This window comes from Bradysia coprophila, unplaced genomic scaffold (genome assembly GCF_014529535.1).
Source record: "Bradysia coprophila strain Holo2 unplaced genomic scaffold, BU_Bcop_v1 contig_358, whole genome shotgun sequence".
Taxonomy (NCBI): Eukaryota; Metazoa; Arthropoda; class Insecta; order Diptera; family Sciaridae; genus Bradysia; species Bradysia coprophila.
The window spans coordinates 1,966,054-1,990,450 of NW_023503616.1; the positions used below are offsets into that span (position 1 = coordinate 1,966,054).

General features: G+C 32.9%; 3 protein-coding genes across 5 annotated transcripts in view; 2 read left to right on the top strand and 1 right to left on the bottom strand.

The window, feature by feature from the left end:
- Window positions 1-11,376: 11,376 nt before the first annotated feature.
- LOC119081797 (decorin-like) lies at window positions 11,377-12,762 on the top strand. Its single transcript, XM_037191014.1, has 2 exons — window positions 11,377-11,537; window positions 11,840-12,762. Exons 1-2 carry the CDS (start codon window positions 11,422-11,424, stop codon window positions 12,699-12,701), a joined length of 978 nt encoding a protein of 325 aa, XP_037046909.1. The 5' UTR covers window positions 11,377-11,421; the 3' UTR covers window positions 12,702-12,762.
- A 1,971-nt stretch (window positions 12,763-14,733) lies between these two features.
- Window positions 14,734-24,397, top strand: part of LOC119081728 — a 93,995-nt gene continuing 84,331 nt past the window's right edge. Inside the window, exon 1 of the mRNA XM_037190889.1 lies at window positions 14,734-15,097. The gene's annotated coding sequence lies outside the window, so the exon portion shown is untranslated. The remainder of the gene's footprint in view (window positions 15,098-24,397) is intronic.
- On the bottom strand, window positions 16,905-18,461 carry LOC119081836. 3 transcript variants are annotated; one of them, XM_037191076.1, is made up of 4 exons: window positions 18,254-18,461; window positions 17,525-17,722; window positions 17,302-17,460; window positions 16,905-17,244 (listed from the first exon to the last, which is right to left on the bottom strand). In XM_037191076.1, exons 2-4 carry the CDS (start codon window positions 17,711-17,713, stop codon window positions 17,110-17,112), a joined length of 483 nt encoding a protein of 160 aa, XP_037046971.1. In that variant the 5' UTR covers window positions 17,714-17,722; window positions 18,254-18,461; the 3' UTR covers window positions 16,905-17,109. The 3 variants fall into 3 exon arrangements, with proteins under 3 accessions (XP_037046971.1, XP_037046970.1, XP_037046972.1); XM_037191075.1 differs by having other exon boundaries at window positions 18,090-18,461; XM_037191077.1 differs by lacking the exon at window positions 18,254-18,461 and adding an exon at window positions 17,856-18,080.

Genomic DNA, 24,397 nt, shown 5'->3' on the forward strand with positions numbered 1-24,397 from the left:
AATATAAATATCGAACAATCAGTTTTGACACAATTTTTTCAGCATAATGGTTTTGTTGGAAGATTGTGGTTGTTTCTCAATGAGTGTGATTAACTTATAAAGGCAAAGAACTTTTCTTGCGAATTTTAAGAATTTTCATTTTTGTTTTATTTCAAACTCAAGTTTTTTTAGAATGCCACTTTGTACACTAAGGGTAGCATTACGAGGCTTCGACTATTTCTTATTACTGGTTCAGTGTATCCAAGCACTGGACAGATCGATTTTGAATTGGTGTGACCGGGGACGCTAAATGAATGTTTAAACAATTGAAGTACAAGATTTCCCATGAAGGATTTACTCTAAATAGCAGAAGTAACCGATTTAATATTTTTCGAAAGGTTATTGTAGAAATAGTAAACGTCAAAAAAAGTCATATTCATAGTGCACAATTCAAGCCGCATCTCCTAATTTCCTCCAACATTAAACGATAAAATAAAAATTGGCACCCAATTTCAGTAATGTCTTTTATCTACCTAGGTGAAATAATAGCAGTGAAAAAGTGCTATTATTTCGCCGTCGGTAGATAAAATAGCGTATTCACCTCTGTCCAAATGTTTATTTAGACACTTGGGGTTATAACATTCGCCTTCGGCTCATGTAATAACTCCCCAAGTGTCTAAAAAAACATGTGGACAGAGGTGAATAATCTACTATTTTAGTTGACGCATAATGATCGAGTCTATTACTTTTTTTGATCCGAGTAACTTTTACAGATTGATGAAATAGTACATTTCGTAGCTTGGACTGAAAATCTTTTTTAGCGTGTGAGAATCGTATACGCTAAAAAAGACTTTCAGTCCTAGGTACGAATAATATTTTTCATATTTTGTGTAGTGTATGAGTTGTGTGAATATTTTGTTTATAAACTCTTGAACTCAGTTTTGTTTTGTTTAACGATTGGAAACCCGAACCAACCAACACAAAAACGCAATTGAAAAAGGAGACGAAACACACAGTGGTCTGTGTGAACATATCTTACAAACTGGACATAGACCCAGATGGAGTGGTGTTAGAATCGTCTACAAAGAAAACAACCCCAAAAAGCTTGGAATATTGGAAAATATTGCCATCCGAAAAACAGCTGGAAACAACCTCAACCGTCAACAAGAAAGCCAATACTTACCAATTGCGTACAACAACATCATCTAATTTCAAATTAAAAACCGACAAACGGATCACCGAAATCAACAAGTTGAAACTCGACAATGTAAACCCTCTAACAAAAAATGTTTATGTTGTGAACTTTCATATTATATCGAGTGACAGAAGAAGAAGAAGAAGAAGAAGATTTAGTTGCAACCAAAATGAAAACAAATCTGTGATAATTTGACGAAATTCTACAAGAATTAATAATTTTTCAATGTAAGTTTAGCCCGAGATCTATGTTTAATGTGATATTAGTTTAGCTATATGTTTACCTGTTTTTAGCCATTGAAAATGCCAATGAATGATTGGCGAAATATTTGGAAATAAACAAAACAAAACTGAGTTCAAGAGTTTATAAACAAAATATTTTTCATAATCCGACAGAGTAAAAGTACTATTTCATATCCGATTTTTTTGGTCCTAGGTATAGAATAGTACATTTCGTACCTAGGACTAAAAGTCTTTTTTAGCGTGTGAGAGGTTTGTAGACAGAGGCGAAGGCGAGTCGCACTTTTTGGGTCCTAGGTATGAAAAATACATTTACTTCATTTGTTTCACGTACTTTCTGCTATAAAAGAAAAAAGCGATGACTTAACTTTCTCAACTCAGAAAAGAAAAGAAAAGGCACTCCACCGTTTCCACACAGTTGCTATCACTGTTTTCAATTGTAATTGTTATTAAGTTCAAGCGAGTTTTATGCGCGTGTGTGTGGAAAGTTCAATGTCGGGAAACTCAGTGAAACATAATCCACAATTAGAACACAAAATAAAGATTTGTGTCAGTTTTCATGTTTCAAGAACTAAAAATAAACTGACATCGGTTCGTTACCATTTGATAATCTTTGATTTCATTTCATGATAAAATAATACCTAATAACTATCATCCTAATTTCCCCTGTCTACAGCCCGTAAAAACCGCAAGAACAACGCTATTTTATATTATATTTTGCTTAAATGCTCTCCATATCGTTTGGTATCAATCAATATCCTCTTATTTCAGCTCAACCCGAAAAACCAAAAACGTTTTCCAACTTATTCAGCAAAAAAAAATTCCTAAAAGCTAGAGCCACATTATTTAATGCTTTTGGCCCTTATATTATTCCTTTGAGTGTAATCCCATTTCATACCCTACTCTCATCCATACAATTTATGTATATAACAACACACCTACAACATATCGCTTCAACAACAGTTTCAGTGTTAACATATAAATACACATTTTTCATTGACTCGGAATCAAGTCATGGGATACAAATTTTGAATTTTCTTTCTATTCGTTTATTTTATGCCTGGGATTACGTATGCGGTTAATTTCAAAGTTAATTCGTTCCGGTTGTAGTAGCTTAATAGTAATGATCAGTTGATTTGTTCGGTATTCTGCTGTGGGTTATAGTTATCCGACTTTTAATCTGTCTTTTTATGTGCATGAATTGTCTCGGGACTCATATCGACGACTGAGGAGTACTTGTTACGAATGTGATGGATGATGAACGTTCTTCTCACACGTAATAGCCAATTACGAAATAAGTTGAACGGTTCTTTCCATTTTGACTCAGTCAAAACATAAATTTTTAATTTGCAACAAAAGCCACTAAACTATGTTCCATATTTGGTAAGCTTCGGGAGTGGTACAGGCAAAAAAGATCCGGTTTCATCAATCACTTGCTAATCTCGAAGACTTCAATCTTGATTAAGGAATGAATTTGGTAAACTTCAATTTTTTTTTGTTATTTACATTGTGAAGCAATCTCGAGACCAATCTAGCCCATTAGATACATTCCTTAATAGAACAGAAAGTACTTTGTCGCATAAGCTAATCAAAACGTAATTGCTTACCCATGCCCATGGATATAATTGTCATAATAGAGCAATTTTTCGAAATGAAAACCAAAGATACGGGAAGCATATTAAATGATATTGTGGAAGGGCAATCCGTATTTTATGTTCAATTAGAACCTAATAAAAACTAACTAATACGTTCCGATGAGATTGGATTGCGTTATAATCATACGTATATATGGGAACAGAAGATATTTGCTGCTCCGAAGTTACGAAAAAATAAGAAACATTTCAATCCTGTCTATACATTGAAGATATATTCATTAGCTCTGGCAATTCTTTTTTTCCTTCCATTCATCGGCGACCAAGCTACGAAATCTTATTTTATATGCTTCAATGGTTCCTCGTATATTGGACTCGTTCATAACAATAAACATCGACATTCAATTAATGGTCGGGCAAATTAATTTATTTTTACCCCACATTTTACAAGGCAAAAACATAAATTTTGTTTCGCTCCTCTCGTCGATATTCTCACACAAGACATTTTCATTGATTACATTCTTTTCTCTGCAAAGGTTAACGACTGGTAATTTCATATTATTTTGTCTGTCGTTGAAAAGATATATCTTTGCAGTACCTATCCGGACGATCGGTTGGTCCGTCGTATTTTTTTTTCATACACGAAAAGTTTCAACATGAAATTGATGTTGTCACAAATTAGATTTGGGAATGGTTTTCTTATTTCTGACAAAGCACAGATAAAATATAAGATGAATTTTATGGTTCTGGAGTGGATATTGTGAGCATGGAGTGGATAACTGCTTATAAAAATTCTATTTTTATCTCCGTTTTTATTAAAAAAATTAAGATTGAAACAGAATTGATTCAGATTGAAAACTTGGCTAATTTCATCAACGTATTCCAGTCGGATGAATCAAATTTCGATGAGTCTTAAAGATTCTAATCTCCGTTTACTTCACTAAATCGTATAATGTACGCAAAACATTCACTATTTCTGAGAATTTTATTTTTATGAAAATTGGTTTTTCGAGCTTGGTAATAATTAGCTTACGTTATGGGAAAGTTATATGTATAACCGTTTCGATTATAGTCGTTATGTAATTACACTTTTTTTAAACCTCAATTATTTTCAATTGTTTTCGAACTGCCCATCAATATTTCCATGGCTTCAATTTAATTTTAAGGGAAGTTTTATTTATAATATAGCGACATACACCTCCCGTATAATTCAACTCTATTCAAATGTCCATTACACGCAAAACGTATTTATAATTAAGTGCATGTGGTTATGGAAGAATGATTTTAACAGCAAATATATACTTTGTCGTGAAAGAATATTCATGGGGATGGGTTTTTTTCGAGGGTATTTCAATAAAATCACAATTGGAAATGTAATAAATTACGTGAAATTTCGGAGGGTCGTTTTATCTAGGGGATATATGTTTTTAGCGTTTTTTTTTTCGTTCCACGGTCTTAACATTAATGCGAAATAAGCTTGTTTTTGAACATAGTTAAATATATTTAAGTAAATGCAAAAATGGTATGGTATAGAGGCGGATGCAGATAAATATTGTTTCGTGACGAGACGATTTAAAGTGGCACATATGCTACAAAATTACCTATCAACAAAATGTACAATTTTTTACTACGCAAAATATTTCGTTCATTGGCTTGATATTATTTCTGCAGGAAAAATTCAATTTCCTGTTGTGTGTATATACCATATACCATGTCAACAACATGATTTTGTTCATATTTTATTATACATAAAGAATAAATTCACAAAAGTCGAAGTCGTCAAATGAAAATATGCTCGAACATACTTTGAACTTTAGTCGTGGATTAAATTTTATCAAATCACTTAAATGTTCTTATATCGCGCTTTAAACACAGCCAACAGCCTTGGATTTATAATGTTAAGATAACCTTGGATTAGACAATGTTCACGTGAACGATATTAACCAAGTACGAAACAAACTAACTGAAAAGAGGTCAGACTAAAATCCAATCGAGGGATGGTTTGATATGACCTAATTGGTTTTGGATAGCTTTCGTTCGGAAAAGAAATTCTACATAGTAATACTTAGTATGTACAATGTACAAAGCTGTTAACATTTTACGTAGCAGCAACTCATTTTAGGTACTTCTTTAATGTTTAGTTTGTAATAATGCCTGAAGGTAATTTAAATCACATTATTCGTTCGCCAAAATATAAGCAAATCATAATTACGAAATATTGTTGAGTGAGCATCCAATTATACTGATCAATGACCGGAGTAATCTTCTTCCGTATCATCGGGTCACCTTAACTTCCGGTACAAATATTTCGATTATATTTTGTTTGTCTAAAATGCTGTAACTTTCCTATAAATACCACCTGTCAATATCACAATTTTTTATTTCAAAAATGTTTGTTGCGCTAGTATTATTGGTTCTGGGTGCTGCGGTAGCTTTCGGAGGCGAAGAAGTATATATTGCGAAAAAAATTTGACCAAAAAGTTTTTTTTAGAGAAATATTTTTGTAGAACGTCGCGTTCTTTGACAATATGAAATGTGACTTCAGCAGTGACTTTTGTGGAAAAACCTCTTGCATCTTAACACCACACAACAATAAGCAAACTGAGCAAACATCATCTGTTTCCTGTGAACTGAAGAAACCTTTCGACGATATGCACTTTAGAGTCTCGGTATTTGCAAAGGAGCTTCAGACGAATTTGATCAACATAGAGGAAGACTTTTGTGGCTTTATGAGTGGTAAAATACAAACCAAAGTATTGACGGTCTTGATGCCGTTTGTCAAAAAATATTCCAACATTGATCACGCGTGCCCATATTCGGGAAGTGTTGAAGTGAAAGAGATGCCACTTGGATCACATTTGCTCGCATCGCATGATATTCCTTCTGGAGATTATACTATGCATCTTTCGATGGTTAGCAATGGAATGGCTATAGTAAATAATACTCTAGATTTACACATTCCCGAAGGCAAATCAGTTGTGGCAGCTAGTAAGTAACTCACTAAATTTACAGTTCTGTCAGTAACTTTAAGGCAAAAAGAACTTAAAAATCCTAGGCGCTTCCTTAGTGTTTTTTTCCCTAAAGTTATTGGGGCAGCTGTGTATTAATGCACTAACTGCAATACAATTATTGAGTGATGTTATCAAGTAAAAATTATAAAATATTTTGTGCTGAATCAATAAAGAGATTTAAATGCTCGAAATGCTTGTCACTTTATTTCGACAGTTTCTGTAGAAGTTCGAGTTATATATCGTTTTTTAACAACAAAGCGATTGTTACTCATCAAAAACATATTTTCTAAAAAATAGGACGTGTCAATACCATACTCAATGCGGATATTTCCAACATATTTCAGTTCAAAATATATAAAATTTTAAGGCAATGACACAGAGTGTAAAGTAAAGTCACCATTATTCGTACACTTTTTACGCTTTGTGAAACTGAAACATGTTCAATCGACTTCGGGACAAAAGCAAAATGTTTTCCATGCCATCATTCAAGAAAAAAAAAATTCTTTTGCAACGAAAATACTTCAACTGGGAATTGTTGTATGACAAACACCAAACCAATCGAACATACAGTGCACACTCGTAAATCGATGAAAAGAATAAAGTTTTTCCATCTGTAAGCTAAAGTGGTTAGGTCACATCCAACATTCGAAAATAGTTTTTAGCTACACAACCCAGTTCTATATGTTATATGCCATATGCAGTCCAGAATACAGCCACAAGGGTTACAATGCAATGCAAGTCCTTCTTATCTCCCTACATGGACATACGAAATTACATATCCAGTTAGGCAAGATGGAACTTTATTGTGATATCTGTTCGTCTTGATCTGATAAAACGTCCATTTAGTCAAGTATTAGAGAAAGCAATAAATTTACCACCTCATCCCACTTTAATGTCAATGGTACTTCGTGGTTTCAAACCACTTCTATACCGAATAGTATTAAAAAAAAACTCACAAGGGAAATTTACAATTATCTTGTGGTTTTGTTTGCGCTACAAACTACGATTACGAAAAAAAAGTTAGCAGTCGATGAAGGTTGAGATTGTCGAATAAAAGCTCTTCGTAACAAAGGTGAATTACGATGGTGAACAATGTAAGAGGAACGATGTACAAAATTATTTAGTTTATTCGATGTTGTTACCAACTTGCTACATCTAATTTTAAAGTTTAATAAATTGAAATTAGTATAGAATTTTACCTATTTTTCATTTATAGAACATTCCATGTTTTGCTGCAATGAAACTCAATTGTTATATGCGATAAAAGTTTTCATAATAATACAAAAAATATTTTTAGTTCCGTCTATTTATTAAATTCCTGAAATTTGTAACCTCCCTGCTACAGTCCCAGAAAAATGGTAAGTCAACGTTAGTAATCCTACTTCTTCCACATTCTATAACCACATTATTGAGTATTGACATGTGTAGTATAGTAACGTGGATATCGAATGTGGATGAAGTAAGATTATAAACGTTCCATAGGTGAATTCTTATATTTCTCGGACTGTGTGCCACACTTTTTCGTGGAATAATAATGCTAAATTATCTACACAATTATTTCTGAAATTTGTAAATGTTTTTGATATGTTAGAAGAAGGGAGCTGCGGGAATGGACAGAAAACCCACCTTTCAGTGAAGTTCAATTCTACAAATAGCAGAAGTTCTACGAAATTTTATGAAATAGGGTATTTATTCAGTGGAATGCATGGAAAAAGCGTAAACTTTTTGCTTGGTAAGAACGTCAAAATAATTTATTTTTTAACGATTTTTAACGAGTTGCAATTTACATTTGAATAAACTTGAACTTCAAAAGTTGATTTTAAAGATTAGACACATGTAACTTAAATCATTCGCCTGCATAAACTATACAAAATTTTAATGGGCGGTAGTTGATTGTTTGAAATTATTCAAAAATGCAGGCCCTTCACTTCTGACAATTTTCTACCAAAAGCCAAGCACATTTACTTCAAAAATTAATTAGTTCAGCAACAAGGATCAATGCTGTTGCCAAACGGTTTCCTCATCGTTGATTCATCACATTTTAGCCAAGAAAGTGTAATAAAAAGTGTTCTCATTTAGAAATCACCACCATGCTCGTAATATACGGCATGCCTCAAATTATCGGGTTTCTGTCAAGTGTTTAAATTAAATTAGTATAAACGAAAGACACCATGGTAAATGGAACATAAAACGTTTTTCATTGCAGTCACTTCTTAGCAAAACTTAACTTTCGGTGCAGATGGAACGACTCGTTCGCCATATACGCTGTATGCTTATACGAAAAAAAAAGAATTTTTATCGAAAACTTAGTTTGTCCTACGTTAGTATGACACAAAATATTCCATATAAAATTTGTGTATTACGTTCTCGGGAATGTGTTACACGAGACCGCAGCCAGATTGCTGTCATATAAAAGTTATGCCAAAATATTGTCAACCCAGATTTTTGAACAATATTCAGATTGCTGCAAACACATGAAATATTTTTACGTCCCCCTCATTAAATCATCTTTTTTTTATTATTTTATTATAAAAAAAAAGAAAATAATAATTTATTGTTCCAAAGACCGCCTCGACCCACACATCACCATTTCTATAACCAGCTTGTCGTAATTTTATCCGAAAAAGCCGCACTAAAATTTACAACTGAGGCAGTGATACATTTTTATTGCTTCCATTAAAATAGGATGAAAGGGATTGATGCATTATATTGAACCATTTCATATGAAATTGGTTTTTGAAAACTCGGAAAAAATTGTTTGAAGTTTTTTTTTTTAATTTGCATCCCTTTCCGAAAGAGTGAATAAAATGCATAATTTGAATTCATCAAAGTTTTACGTTTCGCAAAGCTTTTTATCGTCGTACAATGTACGTGAAGCTTCAATTTTTTTATTATTTTTTTGTTCAGAGTAAGTTTTTTTTTCGGACTATAGTGGAAAATAGACTATATCTGGCAACAACGGTTTATCAGCTGGGTAATTATTATCTTGAGAATGGATTTATGTAAACGAAAACTCAATTAGTGCGAGCTGGAAACATATATACCTCGATATAATATTCTAGAATTCACAGAAAAATGGGAAAATTCCGAGCTGAAATATGATTGGCTCAAGCTTTATATGGACAGTGGATTTGCATTCATTTTAATTTTCCTTTTGCACCTTTAATTAATTGCCATAAAACTCGCAAGTAATTAGCTTTAATTACGATGTAGGTTTACATACCATTCCTGATTTTGTTGCGTCTACAGAGTCCTAATCTTAATTGTTATTCCCTCATTTCATTTATTTCGTCCAGTTCTAATATTACGTAAAGCTTAACCTAACTACATATCCCGTGTTAAAGCAAAAAAAACATTATCCTCATATCTTATAACACCAATTACTAAAAGGTGTGAACCGGCTTATCTAATAACGTTGTATAAATAAACAACATAATATAACACCTACACAACCTGGGTTATAATATAATTAATAGTTTAACAAAACAATGCGACCCTTATTCGTTCGTTATTTAACTGCTTATTGTTTGGATAGAATATTAGTATAGAGAATTACGAAAATATGTTTATATTTGGGGCGAGTTACTTTGTGTAGAGTTTTTTTTTTCTTTTATCAAAATTAGTATATCACGTGGTGGTAATAAAGGCAGCAATAAATGAATATTAAAGATAAAATATGAATTTACAAACTTGGTTCATAATCAAACTTTAGTCGGGTGTGCATATATGTATAAAATCGTGGATTATCTATATGCAATCCGGATAAAGCATTTAAGAGGAATGATTGTTTTGGGTTTGAGCAACATTTACGCATTTAATAAAGTAAAATGTATGGAGTTGGAACTCCTACTATTTTAATTGTATTGCGTGTTGCATACACATGCATCTCGGTCGAAAAATTTTCAGTTCACCAAATCTCGACGATTTCATCATGTTGGGAGAGAAGTTGATAGATAAATGACAAACCCTCATGAAAATATTGCTTGACTTCAACTTACCAAAAAAGTACTCCGTGTGAATGACAAAATTGAATTTTTCAATGCATTGGTTATTTGACAGCTTGCTCTCTCACTGAGTACTTTTTGTTGAGTGCAAACCTTACTTACAAGTCTTTAAAGTTCGAAAAACGAATGCTCATGGTCTGACAACTATTATGACGTCTATTAAGCATATGTTTTTCGTACTTTTCACACTTTTGCTTTCACCAGAGAAAATCTAGTTGTTTTATGATTGATGACGGGACCCTTCCTCGAAAAATAATGTAGCCTATTTTCTCGCACTTTTATTGCATCCGAAACTTGTACAGATAATTTTGCAACTTGAACCTGGACCGCAAACACTAATATCAATTTTCCTTTAATAAAACGTAACTTTAATCATAAATGAAATTTGACTTACTCCACATCCTTGCTTATGTCAAGCTTCGGTAGAAACACTGGAAATCAGGATCAGACACAATGTCAGCACAAGGAATAACTAACAGCTTCTTCATTTTTTAAATCGATTTAATTCGAACCAATGACAAAGATGAATTAATTTTCCAACAACTGCAACCGCATAACTGCACAAATTGAATTTATTTAGATTTCAGTTTTCATATTCGATTCATTTGGTCAATGCGTCAGTAGCACACGAGGCCAGACACATAGCTAAATTTAATTTAATGGAAATAGAGTTTATTGCGAAATTCGAATTAATAAAATCACCAATTCTATGAACAAAAGTTGTTTCGGTAAATTTAGCAAAGTACGATAATTAAGTCCAAAGGAAGCATGAGAATTTCTTTGAATTGCTTGAGGATTAGAATATTATTTCCTTTTTTATCTTTGGCTTTAAAGTTTGATCGTTACGTAAATTAAATTTTTAAGAAAACCATCGGTCATATAGTTGAGTATGAGTTATGAGTACTAAAAATAGTGGTTCATGATTATCAATGTTCATTAATGTTTGATTAATGATTAGTCCGTTGCCAAATCGTAACGTTAAAAGCCCCAAATTTAATAATGAATCAAACTATAAACAACAGAATTTTTGGTTTTTGTATATGGCAGTGCCATAATGGCACACAGTCGTTGGCAATGCGTCACAGATGAGAGGTTGCCATATCAAATAATGTTTATGAATAAAAAAATCTGTGACTCGTGAATATCAGCTATTAAGTGTTGTATCAATGGTGAGTAATCAGGAAACACCCAAAAATAAGAAATTTCTTAAAGTGTTTTCATTAACCGATAAAAATTGTTTAATGTTCTCAGCAAAACGACATTATCAAACACATTGCATTCTACAATTTTTACATATAAATATTTCGAACCAGCTACCACACTACTCATTTCAATTGTTAGCTTTTGATCTGTAAGTCTTCACTGTTCGTTGTGTGGTACTCGTAGAAATTTGTGTTTTAAATGAGTTTCCAAACTAGTGTTGTGATAACGTTAGTATGCCTATTCCAAATGAGTGGAACGGTGTTTTCCAATGATCGAATCAATTTGAGGTGTTACTATGGATACGAAGAAGATTTGTAAGTCTTTTATATCTTGTCAGATCTGGCGAAGGATTTTGATTTTTAATAATTTTAAACATGGATTTTCTCACACCTTGTGACAAGAGAATTTACCCCTCGATTAAATCTTTCTTTACTTTTAATCAAAAGTTGTAGAGAATTGTATATTTAAATCCTGAATACCTGTAACGAGGTCATTCTACTGCAACTTTCATTCTTCTCTTAGCGAATTTACGCAAATTTCTGTAGAAAATATATTGTACTTAGTCTACCAGTGCTGCAGCAGTTGACTGTTTTGACTGTAACTTTTGTATTTTCAGATATGCATGTACGCTTTATAATCTCAATATTACAACGAATGTTGAGGTAGATTTCTTCAATGGTTCACACCTCCCGGGACTGTCAAATGATGATGTCAAGATGATGATTTTCAATAATGGAACGATGATCTATCTACCGGCTGGTATGGGCATTCTATTTACCAACTTATTGGTCATAAAAGTTGGAGACATTTTTAAACCGTTACCATTCAAAAATTTACAACGATCGAGTTTCAATACGTTGAAAAAACTCACATATTTAGCAATTTACACACATAACACAGATATCAACATTGAACTGGACGCTTTTTGGGATCTCAAGAATTTGACATTATTTTATGTCAATGGCCGTAGTAATAGTAGCCTAGTTTTGCAGGAGAACACATTCCGGGAAAACAAAAGGATACGGTATGTCGAGATTGCAGAAACTTACATTGAAGTTTTACCCAGGTCGTTATTCCGACATAACTTGTTGCTGGATACGGTTCTGCTTATAAATTGCTCAATTAAGACAATCGACGAAAATATATTTGAAACAAACACAAAATTGGTCAATGTTGAACTGTCTGACAACAAGATAGAACATTTACCCACAAACTTATTCAGCAATAAGCCAGAATTGCGTCATATTTTTATCGACGGTAATAAACTGCAGACTATAGAAGTTGATTTCACAAAGCTTCGACGAATTGAAGTTGTGTTTTTGCTGAACAATACTTGCACTGATGCAGAATATTGGAGTGTGACAAACTACAATTATGATGTTCCGTTTGGAAATATATACGAATTCCAGAACGCAATCCGAGCGAATTGCAGTGCCCATTATCGGGTGCCAATGGGGAGATGGCATGGTTTAGTTTAGTGAAATTTACGAAAGCAGCAAAAATAATAATAAAAAAAAAAATAGAAAGAAATCTATAATAAAACAACAAATATTAAGTCATTTTTCTTTGCATTTTGTAATGAGGTAAAATTTACATTGATTAATTTTCGTTGGATTTACTAGGAGGTTGAGGGAATTACTACCATTTTCTACAAAACCGATCAATCAAGTCATTTATTTAAATTTAAAAAAAGATTCATTCAAAACTTTCGATTGAATATTACGAAGAAAATCGACTAAAAGTACCTTCTAACATTCAAAGAAAAAGAAAATATTAAAAAATTTGAATTTTGTCTATAAAAACACATTTAAAATATTTATTCACTTTAGTGTAAAATGTCATTCATCAGAAAAATCGACGCAACAACAGTTACCGTAAATTACCGAGTCTCCTATCAAAACTTCCCAAATGAGAACCGATAAAAAAATACAAACATCAAGAGATGCGAAAATATGTTCGATTCTCTAAAGAAGATTGGAAAGTCAGATTATTGGTTTTCTGTTGGAAAAATGTGGGTTATCCTGACACAACATTTTCTCTTATGTTGTGATGGATTGAGTTGAGTTGGAAAAGTGCTTCAATTTTATGCTTTAAGGTTTAACCTGGTTGTTTTGGAACTTTGGCAGAAAGTGTCGTCATCCTTTTACAAAATGAAATTTTTCACCGACACAACTGAAGATTATTCTTTTTACCAAATGTATTGAAACAACTACTGATGTCAACCACAACTTCTTCGGTGACACCGTAGTTACAACATAATTTCCTTTGGAACAACGAGAGGCAGTGTTATATGTTAATTATACCTAACATTTTCCCTTTAAAATAGCGTAATCTCGAAACCGATTTTTTTATACAATCAGTCTGAAGCTACAGCTCAATATTTTTCGCGCGTCGCAAAAGAGCCCAACAAAAGTTTTTCAGGAAAAAAATTGTTCCACGAAATTTTCAGAATGGAACGGCGATTCATTTGAGCAGTAGCTTGAATCCCGACTGTTCGAAGTTTTTGTGAAGCATTAAATAGACAAATACTTGACTAAAGTTTGCAATTGATTGAAAACACTGCAAATCGTCTACCGAACACTAATAATTCCCATCAGAGAGACTTGACATATTTTTTTTTTCGTTTCTATTTCTCTCAAAGCATTATTGACAAACAAACATGGCATATTGAACACAAACATTTCTGTAAGCATTTTCCGATATAGCAAAACTTTATTTTTCACGGAAACAAAGAAAACTAAACAGGAAATAAAATGCAGGACTAAAAAAAACAGAAACTCCACTCAATTCTAATGACAAGAAAACCATATCACATTAACAAGTTAAACAACCTTCCCTCTTTAAAAACAAAAAACCACACCACTTTACCATAAACATAAAGGCATCTTTGGAGTAAGCCCTCTTCTCGTCATCACATCAGAAAACGGCGGAAAAACAATTCAATTATTCACTTCACATAAATGTGCCAAAGGGTTATTCATCTTAACGTTGTTATGTGATGTTGTACAATATATGTGTGTATATGGAATCTATTGTAATACATCGTAGTAACGTGTACCACACATATGACTATAAAGGATACGTGAAGTCAACCAAAAGTATAAAAAAAAATTGACACACACTTTTACCGAAGCATTCGCATGCATAAAAGCTTCATACACCTAGAGGACTAAAATTGACAAAAAAAGTGAAAAAAAATTCTAAAGGGTATAACGCTTTCATCATATTGTTACAAAGCCCAAAACTACAATGTGATCACTTTGTAATGTTATATGAACATCAAGAGGGGAAAAGGCCTCAGGGGATCAGTTAACACAGCGCAGAATCGTACACAGGTCACAAAACATAGTATCGTGAAAATTCGGTTTTTCTTTTACTCCATTTGTATCACTACGGCCGAAAGTTTATGCATGGGGTATGTTTTTCTGTACGTTATACTTTGGGGAAGTTCCTTAATTTCGTTAGAAATTTTCATTATTTATTCTCAATGTGTCAGTCGTATTTGCAAATTCGTCGAGAGCAAACTCTGTGTCACAGTGAGCTGCTATTGAATATAAACGTTCCTTGTTCGCCTTTCCAAATTTCGATTAATTGACGTTGTTTTGTTTCGTGTGTGTGTATAACTCACCTTTTTGAAATAGGATTTTTGCTGCATAATTAATTTGTTTACCGGGTGGATGATGATGGTGTGAAGTGATGTGTTACGAAAGATTTTACTAATTCATATTGTGGTGTTACCGACTCACTTTATGTCTACAATTTTATGCGAAAAAGCAAAACAGAACGTGAACATCACGGTGGTTGGTTTATTAACATAATATGTGAAATTACTCGGAATACAAACTGTAATGTAATTAAAAAATTAGGTTAAAAGGTACGTTTACTACAGAATATTTCATTTTAATATATTTCGAGTTACTTGTCTTTCAAGTTTGTGAAGATACTCAAGTTATTTAGTCAAAGAAACTTTACTTACGTACAGATATGCACAGTGTACAAACAAATTTTGTTTTATGAGGTAGAATATGTACTCTGCATGTGAAAAGCTTGCGGTTTAATGTAATATTTCTTTTCAACTCAGGTGTGAAATTTAATCACATTTTCTAATGATAGAGCGGTACGACAACTAAAATGTATAACTAGGAACAAAACAACTTTTCAATATAGAAAAGAGGCATATTCAGTATTATATTGTTACAGAAACGTAATTACCCAACGATTTCCATTGCTATTGTAACAAAAATATTCCTTTATGTCGAAAGTGTTTTGTAATATCATCGAGAGTCAGTGCATTTTTTAGGGTTTAAAGTTTATAGTAAAGTGCAAAGTGACAAGTTGTTGACCACCATCGTAAGTAAGTTCTAACGCATTCTAAAGTGTAGATTAATAGTTATTTTTCTAACGGCTAAACGGCTTTTTTAGTGGATAAACAAGCCGGAGGCGAGTTCTGAAATCGAATTCGCTAAAAAATGTAGGAATTTGCACTTGATATAATTTGATGTAATTAAATGGACAAGCAGTCTAAATGAATCATAAGGTCTCAGTGACCTGAGTTAAGAGGAAATGTTATTAGTCACTCAATAAACAACCGAAATGCATACTATGCATTGCATAGTCGTCTTTTCCTGGATGTCCAAATGTTTAATCATCTGAAGCCAGTGTTCAGAACAAATAAGCCTTTTACCATAAGTTAGGAACAACGGTTTTCCTAAAAGACGACATAAGAAATCCGCACTATTGTGTAACTAACACATTCAATCAGCGAAGATAGTTGAAAAATTCCGTGAATGGTTTTCTACTGTCATTGTCTAATGAGAAAGTGAGGATGAAAAGAAATGAAATGCAAAGTTGGTTGCAAGAAGACTTTTTGTTAGCTCTGTGGGATTTCAAATTTTTGTTTCTCCTACTCATTTGTATACTTTGCCGTAACTTGAAGACGGCTTTAATCTAATCAACGCACAAATAATGTTCTTCTTATTAGAAGGTGAGTAGCTACCACAATATTAACTCGATATTTAGATTAGTGTAGGAGACGTCTCTTATACAAAATACACTGAAAGTTATCTATCATTATAATAATAAGGGGTCATTCACAACTTATCTATGTTAGAGGGGAGAGAGTGTATGTCTGACAGAATCATACGTACTTACATTTTCTGTATTCATTTTGGCGAATGCACAGTAAAGAGTCTGAAATTCATCATTAACTCATAGCTCACTTAAAGCGCTGATAATACACAATGCGAACGGTGAAATTAGAGCACTTAGTCAATAAATTGCTTTAGACAAATTTGAGTAATTTACCAAACGGATGTTAGTCCTTTAGCTAATTGTAACAATGAACCACCGAATTCAAGATAAATATTTTCGGAAATAGATTTCTTGGCCTGAAGGATGTTGATAATTTGGTCACTTGATTTGATAATTCAGCTTTAACATTAAAATCTCGTAGCCGGATATTAACATTTAGCTGTAAATATTTGAGTTTAGTACAAAATTTCCACTCTGTAAAGGAGCGTAATGAAATCACCGTCAGCCGAAGTTTGCCTATAGGAAATCTAATAAAAGTTTCATTGTGAAGTTGGGAACGGTTTTGTCGGGACTTTTGTCAAAGAATCAAACGAATAAGTATCGTTGCGGTCTCCATTGTACCTTTTGTTTGAAAATTATAACACCGCGTAAACATTCAATAATTGGATTGGTTTTATTAAGAGGTTACGCTACCTCGAATTAAAGCTTACAATAATTAATTAAAAAAAAAAACATTTACAAAAGTTCCACTGTGTAAAAATTCGTCGAAAAGTTTACTTTTCTAAAACCAACTTCTCGTTTGGTGATCTGAAAATCACTGTTTTGGGTCATTTATTGAGTTGAAACAAATTTCTATCACGCCAATTCTAAGTTGTCATATGACGGAGGTAAGGCTTGTGACGGCTTTCTGTTCGTCGATGGCATTTTGATTGCATGATCATAGGAAGGCGGGTTCTCTAGCGTGTCTACGGTTGATGGCTCTGCTAATATCTAAATGAGACACACAGTTTTATTGATAAATTTAACTTGGAATGTCCATCCAACTACCAAATTATCCGTCGTATAATCAGAATGGGACGGTTCTACATATACCACTATAACCCGTTTTTCCTTTTTTCGGCACATTAAGAGCATACATGCCATCAATAATATTATCACAAAAACGGATACACTAAGAATAGCCAAAATTTTCATTCCAGTTGAATTCTAGAGAAAATACGATTGTATAACTATGAGACGCACTGTATAATGAGTGTATGTACCAATTTACCTCATGCTTCAGAGAGTAATTAATGTACGTGATAAGTGCAAAACCACATGAAACTGCACCCAAGAATCCGCATATCAAATGATTCGAAAGTAGTTTCTGATTCGATCCAGAATTTCCAAATATACTGTTGGGTGGCCGTTGATTAGGTCCATTTCGATGCTGGATTGAATTGATCAAGTTCGTACCCATTTTTGAGTTCTAAATACAAATTTAATATTTATTCTATCGAGGTTATTGCTTTAGAGTAATTTATATTTGATATCATCTACGAATTTAATGCGGTTGGTTTTTAGTCTAATCAGAGCTGAAATTGGCTAGTTGACTAATTTACCGTGACCGCAACGTTTGGTACGTTTTTTACTGGCTAAACACGTCGAATAAGCGAATTCTAAATGTAGCAAACAGTGAGTCATGGTCACATTCAACTATTTAAATCAACCAACACCAAAAATTGTGTCTATATCTCGAATATCTACGAGTTTCATAATTTGATATGAAGACCATAATTAGATCATTAACGTTAAAAACACAGCATATCGTTATGGCACCACTATACAGCACTTACATTTTGAAAGGAAGAATGAGAGTGATAAAAAGGCAACACAAATGAAATCTGAATTTACTCATATACATAAGTGTATCACTACACAACACCGGAACATATTGAATTATTTGAAACGTATTTTCGTCATTGTGTATGGCAATATTTTGTATTCTAAACGAACTCACTCTACCACTGAAGTTTTTCTTAATCGATAAGTTTCAGCAGTCACTGTATATTCATTCGAAAATTGTTTACTTTCATGAATGAAATGAATATTATCAAAATGACGGTCGTGTGTAGACGTTGATATTTTCCGAAAAAATGTTTTCCAAATGATGATTTTCTCCTACTATTCGCTTTCTGCGTTTTTGAAGAAGTCAAACGTGTAACCGAATGCAAACGGAAAACTACGCAAACTCCATATTATAATACGCACACTCCATTCAATTGAACATTGAATGTAAAATAACACATCCAGAAATATATTTCTTAATTGTTTACAATACTCACAAGATAATAATAAGCAAACAGTTGATCGTGTTTAACATTACATTTATTTTCGAATTCAATTACTTAATTTTAATTGAAAATTTTCGTTTGTTTTGGTCGTGCGTAATGAAGAGTAGAATGTAAAGGAAACAAAGGGGAATATTCATCTTTTTAAAGATATTTGTAACCTTTTATAAACGACAATCGTATCGCAACTATCCAATCTGCTACTTCTTTTGTTAACGTAAATATTCATGTGAAATCTTGCACTTCTTAAGTTTGACTTTATGTTTTGATATAAAGGCAATCCTAGCTTCAGAACATCATTATAATGTTGACGTCATGACAATATCAAATGATTGATCGTTTGCTTACGACCAATTTCTGCATTGATAGTGTAGATGCGAAATCAATTATATCGATGGGTTTCTGCTATTACTAACGATCAGCTTTGGCTAGTGATCTGTTACAATGCAAAACATAAAACGTGACTCTCGACGTGACTATCAGAATCAAAAGTCGGTCTGCTCCAATCTTGATGCTGTATGTATAGCGTTTTCTCTTTCTATTACGTTAAGCGGATTGATAAAATGAAACAAAAAATCAAAACGTTTTAATGAAGTAATAGATTGTATCAACAACTAGCATCACCTAACAAAGTTGAATTGTATTGGTGTTTGTAAATTGATTATGTATAATGCAGAGGGACGTCTTCGTGGCGTTTGAAGCCTACAAAATCTGAATTCTAACTTCAAATGACAGTACCTCTCTTCGTTAAGAGATTTTTAGGACCGTTTTTCTAACTAAACTCATACTCCACTGACTAACATTAACATCGTAAACCTACTCTCTTAATGAAACTTTCATTACGGTAAATTAACTTGCCATTTAATGTAATCTATAATGAGCATTTCCAACCCAAAAGCATCGTTCAAATAACCATTACACGAAAAATTATGATATTGATTACCCATCCACCAATGATACCGTACCACAAACGTCTTCATTTCTCGAACGAAAAACAAACCCACCAGCCTATATTAACGTAATTAATTTAATTTCCTTATCAACCATCGAGTCATTAAAACTCTTATTGGCGAAGACATAATTTCCTTTTATGCCCGCTCTCCACAGGTAATATCCGAAGATTGAACAATATTTTTCTTGTGTTTTTCTTTTCGTTTTAGTATTTCGGTTGTTTGCGTGCGCTCATTTTTTCCCTCAGCCCGTCATCTATAAGTTGTGATACTACTACATTATTTATACAAACCAAAGTCTGTTCGTCCCCTGTATATAAATATGGGTTCACTTCACAAAAAGTAATCACTTAATAAAGAGAGAGAGAAAAAAAAAGTTTTTATATAACATAAACAAAAAAGATAAAGTTTAATGTTTGGATGGATCATTAAGAAAATATTGGGGAGAAAATAGCTAGATTGGGTTTTCTGTCTTTTTGTAAAAAAAAATACCCGAAAAAGAATGAACAATGACTTGGCGGTTATGTTTGTTTTGAAAAAAGATTGCAGTATCATCACACTGTAATGGCTTGGTGAAAATGTGGCAATTTTTGCTTGTAGAACTCTTGAAGGTTACACATTTTGTTTCGATGGTGTGGGAGCACCGATTGTAGAAAATTTGCAAGGAATTGGCGCAACTAGCAACGCATAAATTAGGAACAATTGAATTGAATGGAGCTTTTAGTTTATGAGCTATCTCAAAATTTGATTTAATCAGCCTCGTTGAATTGCTTGAGGTGAGACCATTTTGTTAGTTATAAGTTTTAGGATACTCGGTTGTCTATCTTCGCACATATCTGTTATCAATATCCAACTGATCTGATATACATTAACAAAGTCGTCGATTAATCCACTTCACGCCCCCTTATGGGTCATGCCTGAAGCCGGAATACAGAGTAATTATTTTTTCAACGTCAGAAATCTGAAAGAAAATCCAATGAGAAATATGAAAAAACTTTGCAGTTGAACAATCCAAAATATGAACTTAATGCCATGCCATGTTGAAAAACAAAGTGTTTATGACACCTAATCATACTCCCTCGAATGACACGGAAAAGTTTTCCCTTTTCGAACTTGAAAGTGGATGGAAAATGTTGTTGTTTATACAGTCGTAAGAATTGTGAAAGGGTACAGAGAATTCTCGTTGAAGACATTTTCCATAAAAAAGACGAGGAAAATCCAGAAGAAGTTGTTGATTAGGTTTTGTGTATTCGGTCTAATAATATCAAAACACTCACACCCTTCAATTCAGTCAAGTATTCAACTTGAAATTGAAGAGTGTCACACAAAACCATATTATAGAAGCCTCGGCAATAACATTGCTCGTGGAATGTGTAATGGGTATAAATATATACTTTATCATTACGTTTTTATTTTGGATTGGATATGTTGATTTTTGTGAATAGGTTTTGATGAACCGTACAAGATTATTATCGACTACTTGGAAATACATAGAAAAGTAAAGTCGACGTCTTATGAAAGGGGGGATAATCAAGTTTTGCTTATTTAGGTTTGAGCGTTAGTTCCTTACCGTTAGTGATTTTTTAAAAGTAAATAAAGCAGAGGAGATTTACTGTAGAAATATTTTTAAATAAAAGTTTTAACCACCAACAGTCACAAAACGTCAGAGAGCCAACGAAAACTGATTTTCCCACTTTTTGGCTCAGTTTTGTCAAATTTTGTTCGGAATGACTTTTGTGACCTTTTGGTGCACCTGAATATAAGATAGTATGTGTACCTGACGCAAAAGTACACTCCTAGTTTTTTAATGTACCTACTATTCTGTCCCACCGATTAAGTTTTAAGACAGCAGAACTTTAAGAATTTTTGAGATATTTTTCTTCCGCGTTGTTGAGATTTTTGACATGGTGGTGGACTAGTTCCTAAAATTGCATTAGTCCCTCATGGTCCACTATCTAGGTCAAGAACTGAAGGATTTCAAGATATTCTTGAATTTGTTGTTTCTTTCTTTGTAGACTTTTGTATGGTGAAGGTTAGTTCAGCAGTCAAAATCAGATCAGCAGCAGTTTCTGCGATGCTGTAGTAACACCCCCTTAGTGATATTTCCTTAGAAGAAATTGTTAATTCTTTTGATCCGTGTTAATATGTGAACATCCCTTAGTTGGTGTACGCGACATAATATGTCCCCGTTGGTATATCTATAAACGGATTTTCAGAGTTTTATGATCGATATTGAAATCTATTGTCGAAAATAGTTCAATTCAAATAAATTGTGATTCACATTGCTTCAATTTATTTCCATAAAATCCAGACCACATAATAAAATTATTAAAAACAAATTGCATTCGTTCCAGTGCAAGCTACCAAATTGTGAATAAAATTTTATGTTAAATACATTTCCCTATGCCTGGGTAATTGTTACAATTTTATATCAAATAAATTTAATTACGATCATTCCAATTTTATTTCAGCAATATTTTGTTTCACTTTTTTATGTCAGTTGGACAATAAAGAATTGTTTTATTAAAATTCGATATTGGCACTGTGGTTAATTCAATGTCTATCCGTATACGATGCGCTGGATTTTTGGTTTTGAAAAATGATGTAGGTAGTAAATAGTTATTTATGCCAACAGGTTTATTAAAAATCGAAGGATTAACCACCACGATGCAAAATTGTTTAAGAAAAGCATAGAATCAAATCAATTATCGGAACCGACTACAACTTTTAGAAACATCAGCTGTCGGCATCCAGCCATGAGCTTCACCAAATGTTAATTTACCTTTCAAAATTAGTATCAAAACAAAGTAATGTTCCTTTAATCAAAGAAAGTAGTAGATCTAAATTCTGTTTCCTGCAATAGCCAGAGTGGTATTTTAAGACGAAATAACCCCTTCGAAGAAGACTATGCTTTTCTTTCTGTTTCTGACAGGATCACAATATAATTCGCTGTACCAGGACACCTCCATAAACAAATAAGATATTACTACAGTCTAAAAGACCAAAACAGATTTTCACAAACAAAAGAAAATTTCAAAGAAAAATTGCATAAAACTTTTATTACTTTCGGATTTTCATTATGGCACACTGCAATCTGGTTCCGTGATTTTATTGTTTTCAACCAATGTGTAAGTTCTTACAGCTAACACCACCCCAATCTTAAAACGGATTATATTTCATAGAAGCGTTTAAATTGTGAGGCAGTACAGAACAAATCTGATAAAGAAAATAATAACTTGACTTGCCACCCTTTTAAAACATTTTTTTTAAAGGATTTAATCTTCTTTTAAATCAAATTGCACCGCCATTTACCATCAACCATCCAATACAGGATTTTATCCGAACCATTCATCTATTTACATCTCACTCAACTCGATCCTATCTTTAGCAAATTTTATTTTTTTATTCCCTTGTCCTGAAGCATTTTATCTGATTTAGATAATAAAAAGTGCTTTTAGCTTAGCGACTTGATGTGCGGTAGGAAGGGAAAATATACATATATATCCTCATAGACTCATCATCATTTCACATACATACGCAAATGGATTACATACCAGTAATGTACTTCCAGTGAAGCAAAGTATATGTGGTTTTTTGGCAAGGTATGTTTCGCCTCTCTTTCGTGTACACATTGTTATATTTTGACACCTGGTGTTGAGCCTTTATGCCCATTTTTGCAGGTATGATAAAGTTAGACAAATTTTCATTATTATATTTTCCACAAAGCACCATAGGATGGATCATAACTACTAATATGAATTCAACATAAGGGCCTAGCGAGCATTGAGCCGTTGACATAGTAACAAAAATGTCTTTTAGATTTTCTCATATCAAGAGTGACTACACACGAAAGTCATGAAAAATTTAAATAAATTTCACCGGTAAGAGGGAATGAAAGAAACATGGTACATTCATATAAACCATGGGGTTATTGTTTATCTGGAGCATTACAACACATACACACAAACACATAGGGGGTATTTATTTTGTTAGGGCTAAAGTATATTCATTCAAATTATCTTAAATGTGGCGGATATGGAAATAGAGAGTAAACAAAAATGTGTAATTTGATAGGGGTTGCGTTGCGTTCTGGGGTTATGTGAATGGCGATATTCATGTTATTATGTTTTGTGGGTAAGGTTCCTTATACATTTTATATATCGCCACGTGACATTTTTATGAAAATTTATATTTTCCGTATACAAATTCTGAAATATGAGATTAAACGTAAACTCTCCCACTCTCTCACAATGTCTCCGGCTCGTTCCCCATATACATATATATTTGCAGGAACACTTTTCCGGAATAATTTTTATTTCCTTAACGTGATATTGAAAATGGAGTTTGATTACAACTTTGAGCACTCAATGCTGTCAAATATTTGATTATCCATTTTGAGTAATGTTAGATGGATGGATGGATGGATGATCAATACATTTACCGAAAATTTTTATATTTATTATGCATAATAACATGGGAATCGAAAAGAAAAGCTGCTGGTATTGGATGGCAAGTAATGTGTTTGAGTTGTAAACACAAAGTTTAAATTTAAATTTTATGTATAATCGGCAAGCAGGATGGAATTAAAGACAAAGTAATGCGGAAATCGGAAATATGCAATTGATGTTGAAGCGAATTTGTGTTATTTTTCATTGATTTCTTCGTTGAAATCAAAGCTCATACCAAATAAAATTGATAAAATTGTAAGAATAGTAGATTAAGTACTTTTTGGAACTTTTTATTTTGCTAAGTTTGCAGCTCGAGCTGAAGGTGAGGGTTGCAACCACACAAGGCAAAATACAAAGTTCCAAACAATTACGTAAGTTTTTTTACTCACACCACGGCAGAGTAAAACCAGGCAGG

What these genes read in the sequence shown, in the direction of transcription:
- LOC119081797 (XM_037191014.1), top strand. Translation starts at nt 11,422, where the DNA reads ATGAGTTTCCAAACTAGTGTTGTGATAACGTTAGTATGCCTATTCCAA. An exon ending in TATGGATACGAAGAAGATTT is followed by an intron (nt 11,538 to 11,839) that starts GTAAGTCTTTTA and finishes TTGTATTTTCAG; the next exon opens with ATATGCATGTACGCTTTATA.
- LOC119081836 (XM_037191076.1), bottom strand. Translation starts at nt 17,713, where the DNA reads ATGGGTACGAACTTGATCAATTCAATCCAGCATCGAAATGGACCTAAT. An exon ending in ATTACTCTCTGAAGCATGAG is followed by an intron (nt 17,461 to 17,524) that starts GTAAATTGGTAC and finishes TATTTTCTCTAG; the next exon opens with AATTCAACTGGAATGAAAAT. An exon ending in ATTATACGACGGATAATTTG is followed by an intron (nt 17,245 to 17,301) that starts GTAGTTGGATGG and finishes TGTCTCATTTAG; the next exon opens with ATATTAGCAGAGCCATCAAC.